We start from the raw sequence: 14,374 nt of genomic DNA, 5'->3' as shown, positions 1-14,374 counted from the left end.
CTGCAGCCTTCATCCGCCTTCCCAGCCGTTGTGACGCTCCACTAAGGTCAGCCATCGTCCTCCGCCTGTTCCACCGTTTTGAGGTCTTGGTTGGATTGCTCTTTGTCAGAGACCTCCCCCTCGACCTTACCGCCATGTGTGGCTCTACCAGGAGTATGGCTCCAGACGGCATCGCTCTCAGGATCTCAGGTCCACACAAGCTTCTCCACCACGACAAGGTGACAATCCACGGAGAAGACTCAAGTATGAGTGAATGGATAAAAGGAGTCATGGAGTCATACAGCATGGAAACAGGCCCTTCGGCCCAACTTACCTATGTTGACCATTGTAAAATGATATGGGACACAGCTCTAGTGAGCCCCGCTGGAATGCTTCATGCAATTATTTGTTGCCTGGATCAGAGGGGAATAGCTTTGAGTTGAGGTTGGGCAAACCAGAATATTGGAAGTTGAGGGGAGACCTGAAGGAAGTATATAAAATTATGAGAGGCATAGATAGGGTAGACAGTCAGAACCTTATTCCCAGGATGGAAATGTCAAAGACTTTGGGCAACACAGTTGTGCAGTGGTAGAGCTTCCGCCTCACAACGCCAGGGACACGGGTTCGATCCTGACTGCGAGCGCTGTCTGTATTTAGTTTGTACGTTCTCTCTGTGACCACGTGGGGTTTCTCCGGGTGCTCCGGTTTCCTCCCACGCTCCAAAGAGGTGCGGGCTAGTCGGTTAATTGGCTCTGGTAAAATTGTAAATAGTTCCTCGTGTGTGTGGGGCAGTGTTAGTGTACGGGGATCGCTGGTCGGCGCGGACTCAGCGGACCGTCTGAAGAAGGGTCTCGACCCGAAACGTCACCCATTCCTTCTCTCCAGAGATGCTGCCTGTCCCGCTGAGTTACTCCAGCTTTTTGTGTCTATCTTCAGTGGACCGAAGGGCCCGTTTCTGCACTGTATCTCTAAAGTCTAAAAGGCCTGCCCCGCATGGCGATTTTCGCCGCGACTGCCGGCATCATTGACTAACGTATCAGGTCACCGACAGGTTTGCGGCGCGATGCGGCGGTGACGTGGCGTGACGACGTACAGACGCGCGGTGTTTTATCAAGTGTCGCAACGTTTATTTTGTTGCCGCTGGATTTTGAAACGTTCAAAATCTTTTGGCGACGCGGATATGACGCCGGCAGTCGCCGAAAAAAATCACCAAGTGGGACAGGCCCTTAAAGTCTAAAGACTAGAGGGCATAGGTTCAAGGTGTGGGGGAAAGCTTTTTACTGTACCTCAATACACGTGACAATAATAAACGGAACTGAGTTCGTGCAAGCCTTTTTGCACGGAGAGCGGTGGGTGCCTGGAATGAGCTACTAGGGATGGTGGTGAAGATATATATAATGGTGGCTACAAGACTTCTGAATAGGCACATGCAGGGGATGGAAGGATATTCATGTGCGGGCAGATGAGATTTATTTAGCTTGCCGTCTTGTTTGACACATATAACGTGGGCTGCAGGGCCTCCCGTCTGCACAGTTCTAAGTTAATGAGTTAAGGAGGAGCAGAATAAGGCCATTCGGCCCATCATCTACTCCCCCATTCAACAATGGCTGACCTATCCTTTTTCCCCCAACCCCATTCTCCTGCCGTCTCCCCATTGCCCCTGACACCCGCACTAATCAGGAATCTGTCAATCTCTGCCTTAAAAATACCCAATGATTTGGCCTCCACAGCCGTCTGTAGCAATGAATTCCACAGATTCATCACCCTCTGACTGCAGAAATTCAGTCATACAGCACAGAATAGGCCCTTCGGCCCAACTTGCCCATGCTGACCAAGATGCCCCATCTACACTAGTCCCATCTGTCAATGTTTTGCACATATCCCTCTAAACCTTCCGTATCAATGTCTCTGTCCAAATGTCTATTCAATGGTGTTATGGTACCTGCCTCAACCAGCTCATCTAACAGCTCCTTCCATATATCCTATGTGAAAAGGATGTTCCTCAGATTAAACCCCCACCCACCCACATGCCCCAAGGGGAGGGGGGGGGGGGGAGGGGGGGGAGGGGAGGGGGAGGGAGAGGGAGAGAGGAGAGGGAAAGAGGGAGGGAAAGAGGGAGGGAGGGATAGGGAGCGAGAGAGGGGGGGGGGAGGGAGCGAGGGGGGGAGGTCGAGAGGGTAGAGGTGGAGAGGGGGGAGAGGAAGGGGGGGGAGGAAGGGGGAGAGGAGAAGAGGAGAGGGGGAGGAGGGGAAGAGAGGGGGGAGGAGAGAGAGGAGAGGGGAAGAGGGGGAGAGGAGAGGGAGAGGAGAGGAGAAGAGGAGAGGGGGGAAGAGAGAGAGAGGAGAGGAGAGGAGGGGAGAGGGAGAGAGGAGAGGGGGGAGAGGAGAGAGGGAGAGGGGGAGAGGAGAAGAGGAGAGGAGGGAGAGGAGGAGGATGGGAGGGGGGGAGAGGAGAAGAGGAGAGGGGGAGAGGAGAGAGGAGAAGAGGAGAGGGGGAGGGGGAGAGGAGAAGAGAGGAGAGGGCGGAGAGGACAGGAGAAGAGAGGAGCGGAGAGGGTAGGAGAGGAGAGCAGAGAGGAAAGGAGAGGGGAGAGGAGGAGAGGGAGGAGAGGAGAGGGGAGAGGAGAAGAGAGGGGATGAGAGGAGAGGAGAAGAGAGGAGAGGGGGAGAAGTGGAGAGGGGGATGGAGAGAGTGGAAAGAGAGGGATAAAGGGAGAGGGATGAAAAGTGAGAGAGAGGGGGAGGGAGGGATAGGGAGGGATAGGGAGAGAGGGGGAGGGGGAGAGTGAGGGGGAGAGGGGGGGGGGGGGGAGGGGGAGAAGAGGAGTGAGAGGGGGAGTGAGAGGGAGGAGAGGGAAGAGAGGGGGAGAGAGAGAGGGGAGAATAGAGAGAGAAGAGGAGGGAGAGAGTAGGAGGAGTAGGAGGAGGAGGAGGCAGAGGGGGAGAGAGGGGAGAGAGGAGACCAGCAAGCAGGCAGGGACGATAAATTATCCCAACCACTTCTGCACATCCAACTTATCACCGCGTCGCGGACACGAGGTGATTTCTAAAATGATAACAGCCTTAATCAGGCAATCAGAAGGAGAAGATTATGCCTTGACCCGTGCCATCAATCTGCCAGCAATTTAATTTCATTTCCATTACAGGGTAATTCTGAAGATTTCCACCGCAAAATTAACACCCAATTTTCCCATTTTAATTAGTTAAATCAGAAGATGCAGCTCTCCCGCGGGACGGAGCGAGGTGGGATCAGTTAGGATGAAAATGATCACTACACGGCTGTAATTAGGACGGGTCAATGAATCCTCTCCCTGGAGTCAGGCCAGTTTAATTTCCCGTGATATTTGAGCGTCTGTCGCTAAGCTGTCTCATCGATTGATGCCGAAATTAACTTATTTTTCAATCAGGCTGTGGTTGCCCCCTGGGTCGCCTCTCGCCTGCCTCTTCTGCTGCTCAAGCGATTTTTCATCAGCGGCTGTCTTTTGACGGCGAGACGAGCTATCATGAATTACAAAAGGCCCTTGAATGGTTTTGACAAATTTCTATCCCCTTCGTCCTTCCCCCGCCCCCCCTCACGACTCCCCCCTCCCCTCCCACCTCCACATCCCCCCACCCCCACCCCCCCTCCTCTTCATGCACACCAGCCTAACAAGCCAACACTTAAGTCTTGTGGAGGTTTTCATTAGAGAGGCAACATGTTTCATTTTAGCTGGCAACACAGATTTTTTTTAACCCTCTGCCCCCTCCCACACACACACACACACGGTGTTTGGCTGGAGGTAAATCTGCCCCTGGGAGAGGGTCCTCTGCCCCGACCACGGATGAACATCTGGGAAGATCGGAGGGGAGGCTGGCTGGACAAAGGTGCCTTCCTCACCTTGGTGCCACTGTGTTATGTTGCGTCGTGGACTTTCTGCGTTTGTGCTTTTTAAAAAAAATTCTTTTTTTTTTTTTTTTTAATATGTTTTAATATGTATTATTTATTTATTTTTATGATACTGACTGCAAAGGGAAATTCATTTCGTTGTCTCTAATTGAGACAATGACAATAAATTTGAATACAATACAATACAATACAAAAATTATTTATTTTCCCTGTTTTTAAAAATCTTAATGACAATATTTTTCAATTCTGTCGGGGTTCCTCATCCCAAAGCCCCGGGCGATGTCGGCATTGGCGCCTGAGCCTCCCTCACAGGTTGAGAGTCATGGAATTCACACCGCGTGGAAGCAGGCCCTTCGGCCCGACTTGCCCACGCCGACCAACGCGCCCCATCTGGAGAGGTCGGGGCGGCGGTCGATGGGGGCGGCTGACCTCCGGTGGGAGAGACCAGGACCAGAGGTCACAGCCTCAGAATTAAAGGACGTTCTTTTAGGAAGGAGACGAGGAGAAATGCCTTTAGTGTGAGGGTGGTGAATCTGAGGAATTCTTTGCCAGAGAAGGCTGTGGAGGCCAAGCCAGTGGAAATATTGTTGAGGCAGAGATAGATTGGTTCTCGACTAGTTCGGGTGTCAGAGGTTATGGGAAGAAGGCAGGGGAATGGGGTTAGGAGCGAGAGATAGATAAATATATAGAAACATAGAAATAGATGCAGGAGTAGGCCGTTCGGCCCTTTGAGCCAACACCGCCATTGAATATGATCTTGGCTGATCATCCTAAATCAGTATCTGGTTCCTGCCTTCTCCCCATATCCCTTGAGAGCTATATCTAACTCGATAACTAGATCAGCTACGATTGAATGGCGGAGTAGACTTGATGGGCCGAATGGCTTAATCCTACTCCTATCATTTATGACCTTCTGACCGACGGACAAAGATGGGCCGCGTGGGAGTGGGGACGCAGCTGCCGGGGGAAGGAACAAAGGAGGACCCCATGTGGGGGGGCCACCATGGGGGGGGGGGGGGGGGAGAACAAAGGGGGACCTGGCGCAGATACTGTGTATATTTTGTAACCTTGTCAGTGCCCTTTATGTGGTGACTATTTGCATACCTTGGGAATTTCACTGTGTCTTGCCACATGTGACAATAAAGCATTCATTCATTCAATCAGTCATTCAATCATTCATTCAATCATTCATCCATTCATTCATTCATTCATTCATTCATTCATTCATTCACATCATTCATTCATTCATTCATTCATTCATTCATACATTCATTCATTCATTCATTCATTAATTCATTCATTCATCCATTCATTCATTCATCCATTCATGCATTCATTCATTCATTCATTCATTCATTCATACATTCATTCATTCATTCAATCATACATTCATTCATTCATTCATTCATTCATCATTCATTCATTCATTCATTCATCATTCATTCATTCATTCATTCAATCATACATTCATTCATTCATTTCATTCATTCATCATTCATTCATTCATTCATTCATTCATTCATTCATTCATGCATTCATACATTCATTCATTCATTCATTCATTCATTCATTCATTCATTCAATCATTCATTCATTCATTCATTCATGCATTCATTCATTCAATCATTAATTCATGGACTAGTTCCACCTGCCTGTATTTGGCCCATATCCCTCTAAACCTGTCCTATCCATGTACCTGTCCCAAATGTTTTTTTGAGAAGTTGTGATGGTTTGTGCCTCAACTACCTCCTTTAGGCTTCAGAGCTGCATTGCTTTAACAGGCCCTTCGGCCCAACCAATGATCACCCCGTACTCTAACACTATCCTACACGCAATGGACAATTTACGATCTGCAGAAGCCACTTAACCTACAAACCTGCACGTCTTTCCCATGTGGGAGGAAACCAGAGCACTCGGGGAAAACCCACGCGGTCACGGGGAGAACGTACAAACTCAACACAGACAGCGCCCGTAGTCAGGGTTGGACCTGGGTCTCTGGCGCTGAAAGGCAGCAGCTCTACCCGCTGCGCCACCATGAGGTGGTAGTGGCCCACAGTGCCAGTGGGAAATGAAGGGGGGCTTTAGAGCCAGACAGCAAGAAAACAGATCCTTCTGCCCAACAGGTCCATGCCCACCACGTTTTATAGCTGTTCTAGTCCTATTTGCCTGCGTTTGGCACTTATCCCTCTGGACATTTCTGGACGGATGAGAGGGGATCTTATTGAAACATATAAGATTATTAAGGGTTTGGACACGCAAGAGGCAGGAAACATGTTCCCGATGTTGGGGGAGTCCAGAACCAGGGGCCACAGTTTAAGAATAAGGGGTAAGCCATTTAGAACGGGGATGAGGAAATACATTTTCACACAAAGAGTTGTGAGTCTGTGGAATTCTCTGCCTGAGAGGGCGGTGGAGGTCGGTTCTCGGGAGGCTTTCAAGAGAGAGTTTGATAGGGCTCTTAAAGATAGCGTAGTCGGGATATGGGGAGAAGGTAGGAACGGGGTACTGATTGTGGATGATCAGCCACGATTACATTGAATGGAGGTGCTGGCTCGAAGGGCCAAATAACCTACACCTGCACCTATTGTCTATTGTCTATTATCCATCTACCTGTCTAACCGTCTTTAAATCCTCGCCATTGTGATTGCCTCTAAATCTTCCTCTAGCAGCTTGTTCCATGTACGTACCACCCTCTGTGTGAAAAAATCTTTCACCTCTCACTTCATACCTATGCCCTCTGGTGCTAAGTATGTGGAGGAAGGAACTGCAGATGCTGGTTTAAACCGAAGATAGACACAAAATGCTGGCGTAACTCAGCGGGCCAGGCAGCGCCTCTGGAGAGAAGGAATGGGTGACGTTTCGGGCCGAGTGAGAGTCAGGGCAAAGGGAAACGTCGACCACCCGAAACGTCACTCGTTCCTTCTCTCCAGAGGTGCTGCCTGACCTGCTGAGTCACTCCAGTATTTTGTGTCTATCTTCCCTCTAGTGCTAGACCCTATTATCCTGAGATGGAAGACCATGACCATTCTACACCTTATCTAAGCCTCTCATGATTTTGTATCCCTTGGGCTCCTGTGCTCCAGGAAAAAATACCCAATCCTATTCAGGCCCTTCTTATAAGCCCAGACATCAAGTCTTGGTTAACATCCTGGTGAAAGCTTTCTACACACTTCCCATCTCAATGACATCCTTCTGCGAGGTGACCAGAACTGCACACAATGTTTCAAGTGTAGCTTCATCAACATCTTCGACAACTCAACTATAACATGACTCAAATATCAGCCGAATATTTCGATTTTATTTTGTCGGGAGGCTTTTAGCAAAGGTTTTACACAGTAACAATAGACAATAGACAATAGGTGCAGCAGTCGGCCATTGGGCCCTTCGAGCCAGCACCGCCATTCAATATGATCATGGCTGATCATCCACAATCAGTACCCTGTTCCTGACTTCTCCCCATATCTCCTGACTCCACTATTTTTAAGAGCCCTATCAAGCTCTCTCTTGAAAGTATCCAGAGAACCTGCCTCCACTGCCCTCTGAGACAGAGAACTCTACAGACTCACCACTCTCTGTGAGAAAAAGTGTTTCCTCGTCTCCGTTCTAAATGGCTTACTCTTATTCTTAAACCCTGGTTCTGGACTCCCCCAACATCGGGAACATGTTTCCTGCCTCTAGCGTATCCAAACCCTTAACAATCTTATATGTTTCAATGAGGTATCCTCTCATCCTTCTAAACTCCAGCATATACAAGCCCAACTGCTCCATTCTCTCAGCATATGACAGTCCCACCATTCCAGGAATTAACCTTGTAAACCTACGCTGCATTCCCTCAATAGCAAGAATGTCCTTCCTCAAATTAGGGGACCAAAACTGCACACAATACTTCTGGTATGGTCTCACTAGGGCTCTGTACAACAGAGGTGGTAATGAGTTTAGTTTATTGTCACATGTACCGAGGTACAGTGTAAAGCTTTTGTTGCGTGCTAACCAGTCAGCGGAAAGCCAATACCTGCTTACAATCGAGCCGTCCACAGTGTACAGATACATGATAACGGGAAGAATGGGAATACTATTTAGTGCAAGATAACATCCAGGAATATTCAATATTCAGGAGGGGTAGACAGAAAGGAAAAGGAGGCGGGGTAGCGTTACTGATTAGAGAGGAGATTAACGCAATGGAAAGGAAGGACATTAGTTTGGAGGATGTGGAATCGGTATGGGTAGAGCTGCGAAACACTAAGGGGCAGAAAACGCTGGTGGGTGTTGTGTACAGGCCACCTAACAGTAGTAGTGAAGTTGGAGATGGTATCAAACAGGAAATTAGAAATACGTGCGACAAAGGCAAAGCAGTTATAATGGGTGACTTCAATCTACATATAGATTGGGTGAATCAAATTGGCAGGGGTGCTGAGGAAGAGGATTTCTTGGAATGTATGCGGGATAGTTATCTAAATCAACATGTAGAGGAACCAACGAGAGAGCTGGCTATTTTAGACTGGGTATTGAGTAATGAGGAAGGGTTAGTTAGTAGTCTTGTTGTGCGTGGCCCCTTGGGCAAGAGTGACCATAATATGGTTGAGTTCTTCATTAGGATGGAGAGTGACATTGTTAATTCAGAAACAATGGTTTTGAACTTAAAGAAAGGTAACTTTGAGGGTATGAGACGTGAATTGGCCAAGATTGACTGGCAATTAATTCTAAAAGGGTTGACGGTGGATATGCAATGGAAGACATTTAAAGACTGCATGGATGAACTACAAAAATTGTTCATCCCAGTTTGGCAAAAGAATAAATCAGGGAAGGTAGTGCATCCGTGGATAACAAGGGAAATCAGGGATAGTATCAAAGCGAAGGATGATGCGTACAAATTAGCCAGAAAAAGCAGCATACCGGAGGACTGGGAGAAATTCAGAGACCAGCAGAGGAGGACGAAGGGCTTAATTAGGAAAGGAAAAATGGATTATGAAAGAAAACTGGCAGGGAACATAAAAACTGACTGCAAAGGTTTTTATAGATATGTGAAAAGAAAGAGATTATTTAAAACAAATGTAGGTCCCTTGCAGTCAGAAACATGTGAGTTGATCATGGGGAACAAGGATATGGCGGACCAATTGAATAACTACTTTTGTTCAGTCTTCACAAAGGAAGACATAAATAATCTGCCGGAAATAGCAGGGGCCCGCGGGTCAAAGGAGTTGGAGGAATTGAGTGAAATCCAGGTTAGTCGGGAAGTGGTGTTGGGTAAATTGAATGGATTAAAGGCCGATAAATCCCCAGGGCCAGATAGGCTGCATCCCAGAGTACTTAAGGAAGTAGCTCCAGAAATAGTGGATGCATTAGTAATAATCTTTCAAAACTCTTTAGATCCTGGAGTAGTTCCAGAGGATTGGCGGGTAGCAAATGTAACCCCACTTTTTAAGAAGGGAGGGAGAGAGAAAATGGGGAATTACAGACCAGTTAGTCTAACATCGGTAGTGGGGAAACTGCTAGTCAGTTATTAAAGATGGGATAGCAGCACATTTGGAAAGTGGTGAATTCATTGGACAAAGTCAGCATGGATTTACGAAAGGTAAATCATGTCTGACTAATCTTATAGAATTTTTCGAGGATGTAACTAGTAGCGTGGATAGGCGAGAACCAGTGGATGTGGTGTATCTGGACTTCCTGAAGGCTTTCGACAAGGTCCCACATAAGAGATTAGTATACAAACTTAAAGCACAGGTCATTGGGGGTTCAGCAAACAGGAAGCAAATAGTAGGAGTAAACGGGTCCTTTTCACAATGGCGGGCAGTGACTTGTGGGGTACCGCAAGGCTCATTGCTGGGACCCCAGCTATTTACAATATATATTAATGATCTGGATGAGGGAATTGAAGGCAATATCTCCAAGTTTGCGGATGACACTAAGCTGGGGGGCAGTGTTAGCTGTGAGGAGGATGCTAGGAGACTGCAGTGTGACTTGGATAGGCTGGGTGAGTGGGCAAATGTTTGGCAGATGCAGTATAATGTGGATAAATGTGAGATTATCCATTTTGGTGGCAAAAACGGGAAAGCAGACTATGATCTAAATGGTGGCCGATTGGGAAAGGGGGAGATGCAGCGAGACCTGGGTGTCATGGTACACCAGTCATTGAAGGTAGGCATGCAGGTGCAGCAGGCAGTAAAGAAAGCGAATGGTATGTTGGCTTTCATAGCAAAAGGATTTGAGTATAGGAGCAAGGAGGTTCTACTGCAGTTGTACAGGGTCTTTGTGAGACCACACCTGGAGTATTGCGTACAGTTTTGGTCTCCAAATCTGAGGAAGGACATTATTGCCATAGAGGGAGTGCAGAGAAGGTTCACCAGACTGATTCCTGGGATGTCAGGGCTGTCTTATGAAGAAAGACTGGATAGACTTGGTTTATACTCTCTAGAATTTAGGAGACTGAGAGGGGATCTTATAGAAACTTACAACATTCTTAAGGGGTTGGACAGGCTAGATGCAGGAAGATTGTTCCCGATGTTGGGGAAGTCCAGGACAAGGGGTCACAGCTTAAGGATACGGGGGAAATCCTTTAAAACCGAGATGAGGAGAACTTTTTTCACACAGAGAGTGGTGAATCTCTGGAACTCTCTGCCACAGAGGGTAGTTGAGGCCAGTTCATTGGCTATATTTAAGAGGGAGTTCGATGTGGCCCTTGTGGCCAAGGGGATCAGAGGGTATGGAGAGAAGGCAGGTACGGGATACTGAGTTGGATGATCAGCCATGATCATATTGAATGGCGGTGCAGGCTCGAAGGGCAGAATGGCCTACTCCTGCACCTAATTTCTATGTTTCTATGTTTCTATAAAGTCTAGCAAAGTCCAATCAAAGATAGTCCGAGGGTCTCCAATAAGGTAGATAGTAGTTCAGGACTACTCTCTGGTTGTGGTAGGATGGTTCAGTTGCCTGATAACAGCTGGGAAGAAACTGCCCATGATTCTGGAGGTGTGCGTTTTCACACCTTTTGCCTGATGTGAGAGGGGGGAAGAGGGAGTGGCCAGGATGCGACTTATCCTTGATTGTGCTGCTGGCCTTGCTGAGGCAGCGTGAGGTATAAATGGAGTGAGGTTGGAAAGGAGGTTGCTGTGTGTGATGGGTCTGGGCTGCATCTACAATTCTCTGCAATTTCTTGCGGTCTTGGATGGAGCTGTTCCCAAACCGTGCCGTGATGCTTCCTGGAAAAATGCTTTCTATGATGGTGCATCTGTAGAAGTTGGTGATATAACGCAAGGCGTTTCACCGAGCGGTATAAAAGCAAACTCAATGTTAGCCTTTGATGCAGAGGTGATGAAATGTAAAAAAGACCCTGCTACAACTGTACATAGCAGTGGTGAGAGAACACACAGAGAACTGTACACTGTGTTGCTCCCCGCATGTAAATCAGTGCGTACTTGTAGTGCTGACTGTACAGAGAATGCTCCTTGCTTGCTTGTACTTCACGGCAACGGGTTGTGCTGGGCATGTCAACGCTTTAACCCTTGTTCATCGATCTTCCTCCCTCTCTCCCTCCCTCCTCACCCCTCACCCCCCCCCCCCCCCCCCACTCCCTCCCCCCCCCAGGTGTGGTTCCAGAACCGCCGGGCCAAGTGGAGGAAGCGTGAGAAGTGCTGGGGCCGCAGCAGTGTGATGGCAGAGTACGGGCTGTACGGAGCCATGGTGCGCCACTCCATCCCTCTGCCTGAGTCTATCCTCAAGTCGGCCAAGGATGGCATCATGGAATCCTGCGCTCCCTGGCTTCTCGGTAATTGCTCACCATGTCCCGGGTACACGAGGGAGACACAAGGGGGGGGGGGGGGGGGGGGGGGGGGGGGCGCTACTGAGAGAATTGGTTGAAGCCGCTCAGACTACAGGGCAGAAAGTGGCCGCTCGGCCCATCAAGTCCATTCTAGTTTGTTCAGGGCGGCACGGCGGCGCAGCGGTAGAGTTGCTGCCTCACAGCGCCAGAGACCCGGGTTCGATCCTGACTACAGGCGCTGTCTGTACATTCTCCCCGTGACCTGCGTGGGTTTTCCCCGGGTGCTTCGGTTTCCTCCCACACTCCAAGGGTTCACTCCAATTGGCTTCGGTAAAATTGTAAATTGTCCCCGGCGTGTAGTGTTTAGGATAGTGCAGAACTTATCCTTGTGTATTATTTACATAGAAACATAGAAAATAGGTGCAGGAGTAGGCCATTCGGCCCTTCGAGCCTGCACCGCCATTCAATGTGATCATGGCTGATCATATTGAATGGCGGGTTTACACGAGTATACTCTGTGTGACACGATGATCTTGGGGCCCATCGTTTAGAAATACCATTCCCCCCAACCTGCACCACCATTCAATGAAATTAAGGCTGAAGAGTTTCACCCAACTGGTCTAGAGGGGTTTGAAAAATCTAAGGGGTCCTGATTTTGGGTGGGGATTTTATTTTGCGTATTTATCAATAGTCAATGGTTCAATGCTGCTCTCTCTATATGTCACGTATGTACCTGCACAGTGAAATTATTCTAAGCATTACCCCAATTTACCCTCCTACTGACGCTCCTCGCCTCCGACGTCTCCAGCTCCCTCCGACCGACAGACCTATTTAGGTGAAGGGGTGCTAGTCAAGGGAGTTTTAAGGTGGACAAAAATGCTGGAGAAACTCAGCGGGTGCAGCAGCATCTATGGAGCGAAGGAAATAGGCACCGTTTCGGGCCGAAACTCTTCAGAAAGTTTTAAGGTGCTTTAATTGACCCGGCAGTACTCGATTTGCCAATTCTGGATGGAAAAGCTAGGCAGTGCCAACTCTGAACCTCCACAACTCCATGTGAGAATCCTTCCCTGCTCCCCTCCAAATACTTTCACTATTCTGTACTTCAGAGAGTTGTGAATCGGTGGAATTCTCTGCCACAGAAAGCGGTGGAGGCCAGTTCACTGGATGATTTCAATAGAAAGTTAGATTGAGCTGTTAGGGCTAACGGAATCAAAGGATATGGGGAGAAAGCAGGAACGGTGTACGGATTCTGGATGATCAGCCATGATCATATTGAATGGCGGTGCAGGCTCGAAGGGCCGAATGACCTACTCCTGCACCTATTGTCTATGTTACTATGACAACATTTGGGCAGTGGGCAGATGCTATAGACCTGCACGGGAAGGTAGACGCTTCCGCCCGCACGAGTCTCGGGCAGATGAGGCTCGTCAGCCTGGGAAGGCAGTCCATCTAGGAGAGGGAAAACTCTGATTTAAAACCTCCACTGCCTTGTGGCCATATCCAGTCATGGACAAGGCTCCAGGAGTAAACCTCAAGAAAATCCGGAGTCAGAGCCCCTAAGACAGTTCGTCGTGGTCTACAACCTCGCTCTGGCAGCTCCTGCGACAGTGCTGGTGCCAAACTAACGGCCCTGCTGTTCCTTTGGATCGATCAGCGACGTGGAGAGGGGGGACGTGCTGCATGGGCAACAGCCTGTCTTCCATATGACATCGATCGCCCAGGCTTGCATCCGACCACACATCACCTGCAAACTAGGATGCATCACCCATGGTCAGTCATGACCGAGAGGGGGCTACTAATGACAACATGTTGTGCTTACAGTTGTCAAATGCAAACACACAAATATTGGACAGTCCGTCTCTCTCATATTGCTACATTTCACTCATGCCCAACAACCTCCCACTGCTTGTCCTGCAGTACACTCATTGGACTGTATCAGAGTTAGAGTTACCAGAACATCAGAGACATTAAACATGAGGGTACATCATTTTCAGTGTGGACTTTCAACAGCATTCACTTTGTCTGAGCATCCCAATGATTCAGGCTGGTCATCATTTGGGAGAGGATATTCTATGCAGTGGACATCATCTACATAGACTTTGATCGGACCTTTGACATTATAGGCTGGTTTAGTTTAAGTTTGGAGATACAGCGTGGAAACAGGCCCTTCGGCCCACCGAGCCCGCGCCGACCAGCGACCCCCGTACACTAACACTATCCTACGCACACTAGGGACAATTTACGATCTTGACTGAAGCCAATTAACCTACAAACCTGCACGACTTTGGAGTGTGGGAGGAAATTGGAGCACCCAGGTGGAGAATGTACAAGCTCCGTACAGGCACACCCGTAGTCAGGAACGAACCCGGGTCTCTGACATTGTAAGGCAGCAACTCTACCGCTGCGCCATCATGCCGCACTGGTCTGGTCTGGAAGATTAGGTCACATGGGACTGAGCCAACTGGGTGCAAAATTGACTTTAAGGTAGGAACCAGGGGGTGCTGGTATAGAAAAGGACACACAGGGCTGGAGTAACACAGCATCTCTGGAGAACATGGATAGGGGCTATGGGTTGAAGGCAGGAGAATGGGGTTAGGAAGGAGGGATACTGTAGATCAGCCATGATTGAAATGGCAGATGGGCCGAATGGCCTAATTCTGCTCCAATCACTTAAGAGTCAAGAGAATTTTATTGTCATGTGTCCAAGATAGGACAATTAAATTGCAACACAACAGAATATGTAAACATAAT

At 48.6% G+C, this 14,374-nt stretch overlaps 1 protein-coding gene across 1 annotated transcript in view; it reads left to right on the top strand.

The window, feature by feature from the left end:
• The window catches only part of vsx2 (visual system homeobox 2), a 52,914-nt gene that overhangs the window by 35,427 nt on the left and 3,113 nt on the right, over positions 1-14,374 (top strand). Inside the window, exon 4 of the mRNA XM_055640143.1 lies at positions 11,449-11,629. Within this exon, the coding sequence (XP_055496118.1) occupies positions 11,449-11,629 (181 nt within the window). The remainder of the gene's footprint in view (positions 1-11,448; positions 11,630-14,374) is intronic.

Source organism: Leucoraja erinacea, chromosome 9, assembly GCF_028641065.1.
Source record: "Leucoraja erinacea ecotype New England chromosome 9, Leri_hhj_1, whole genome shotgun sequence".
In the NCBI taxonomy this organism is placed as follows: Eukaryota; Metazoa; Chordata; class Chondrichthyes; order Rajiformes; family Rajidae; genus Leucoraja; species Leucoraja erinaceus.
The sequence above is the reverse complement of the archived record's forward strand: the minus strand, read 5'-3'. Positions and strand labels throughout refer to the sequence as shown.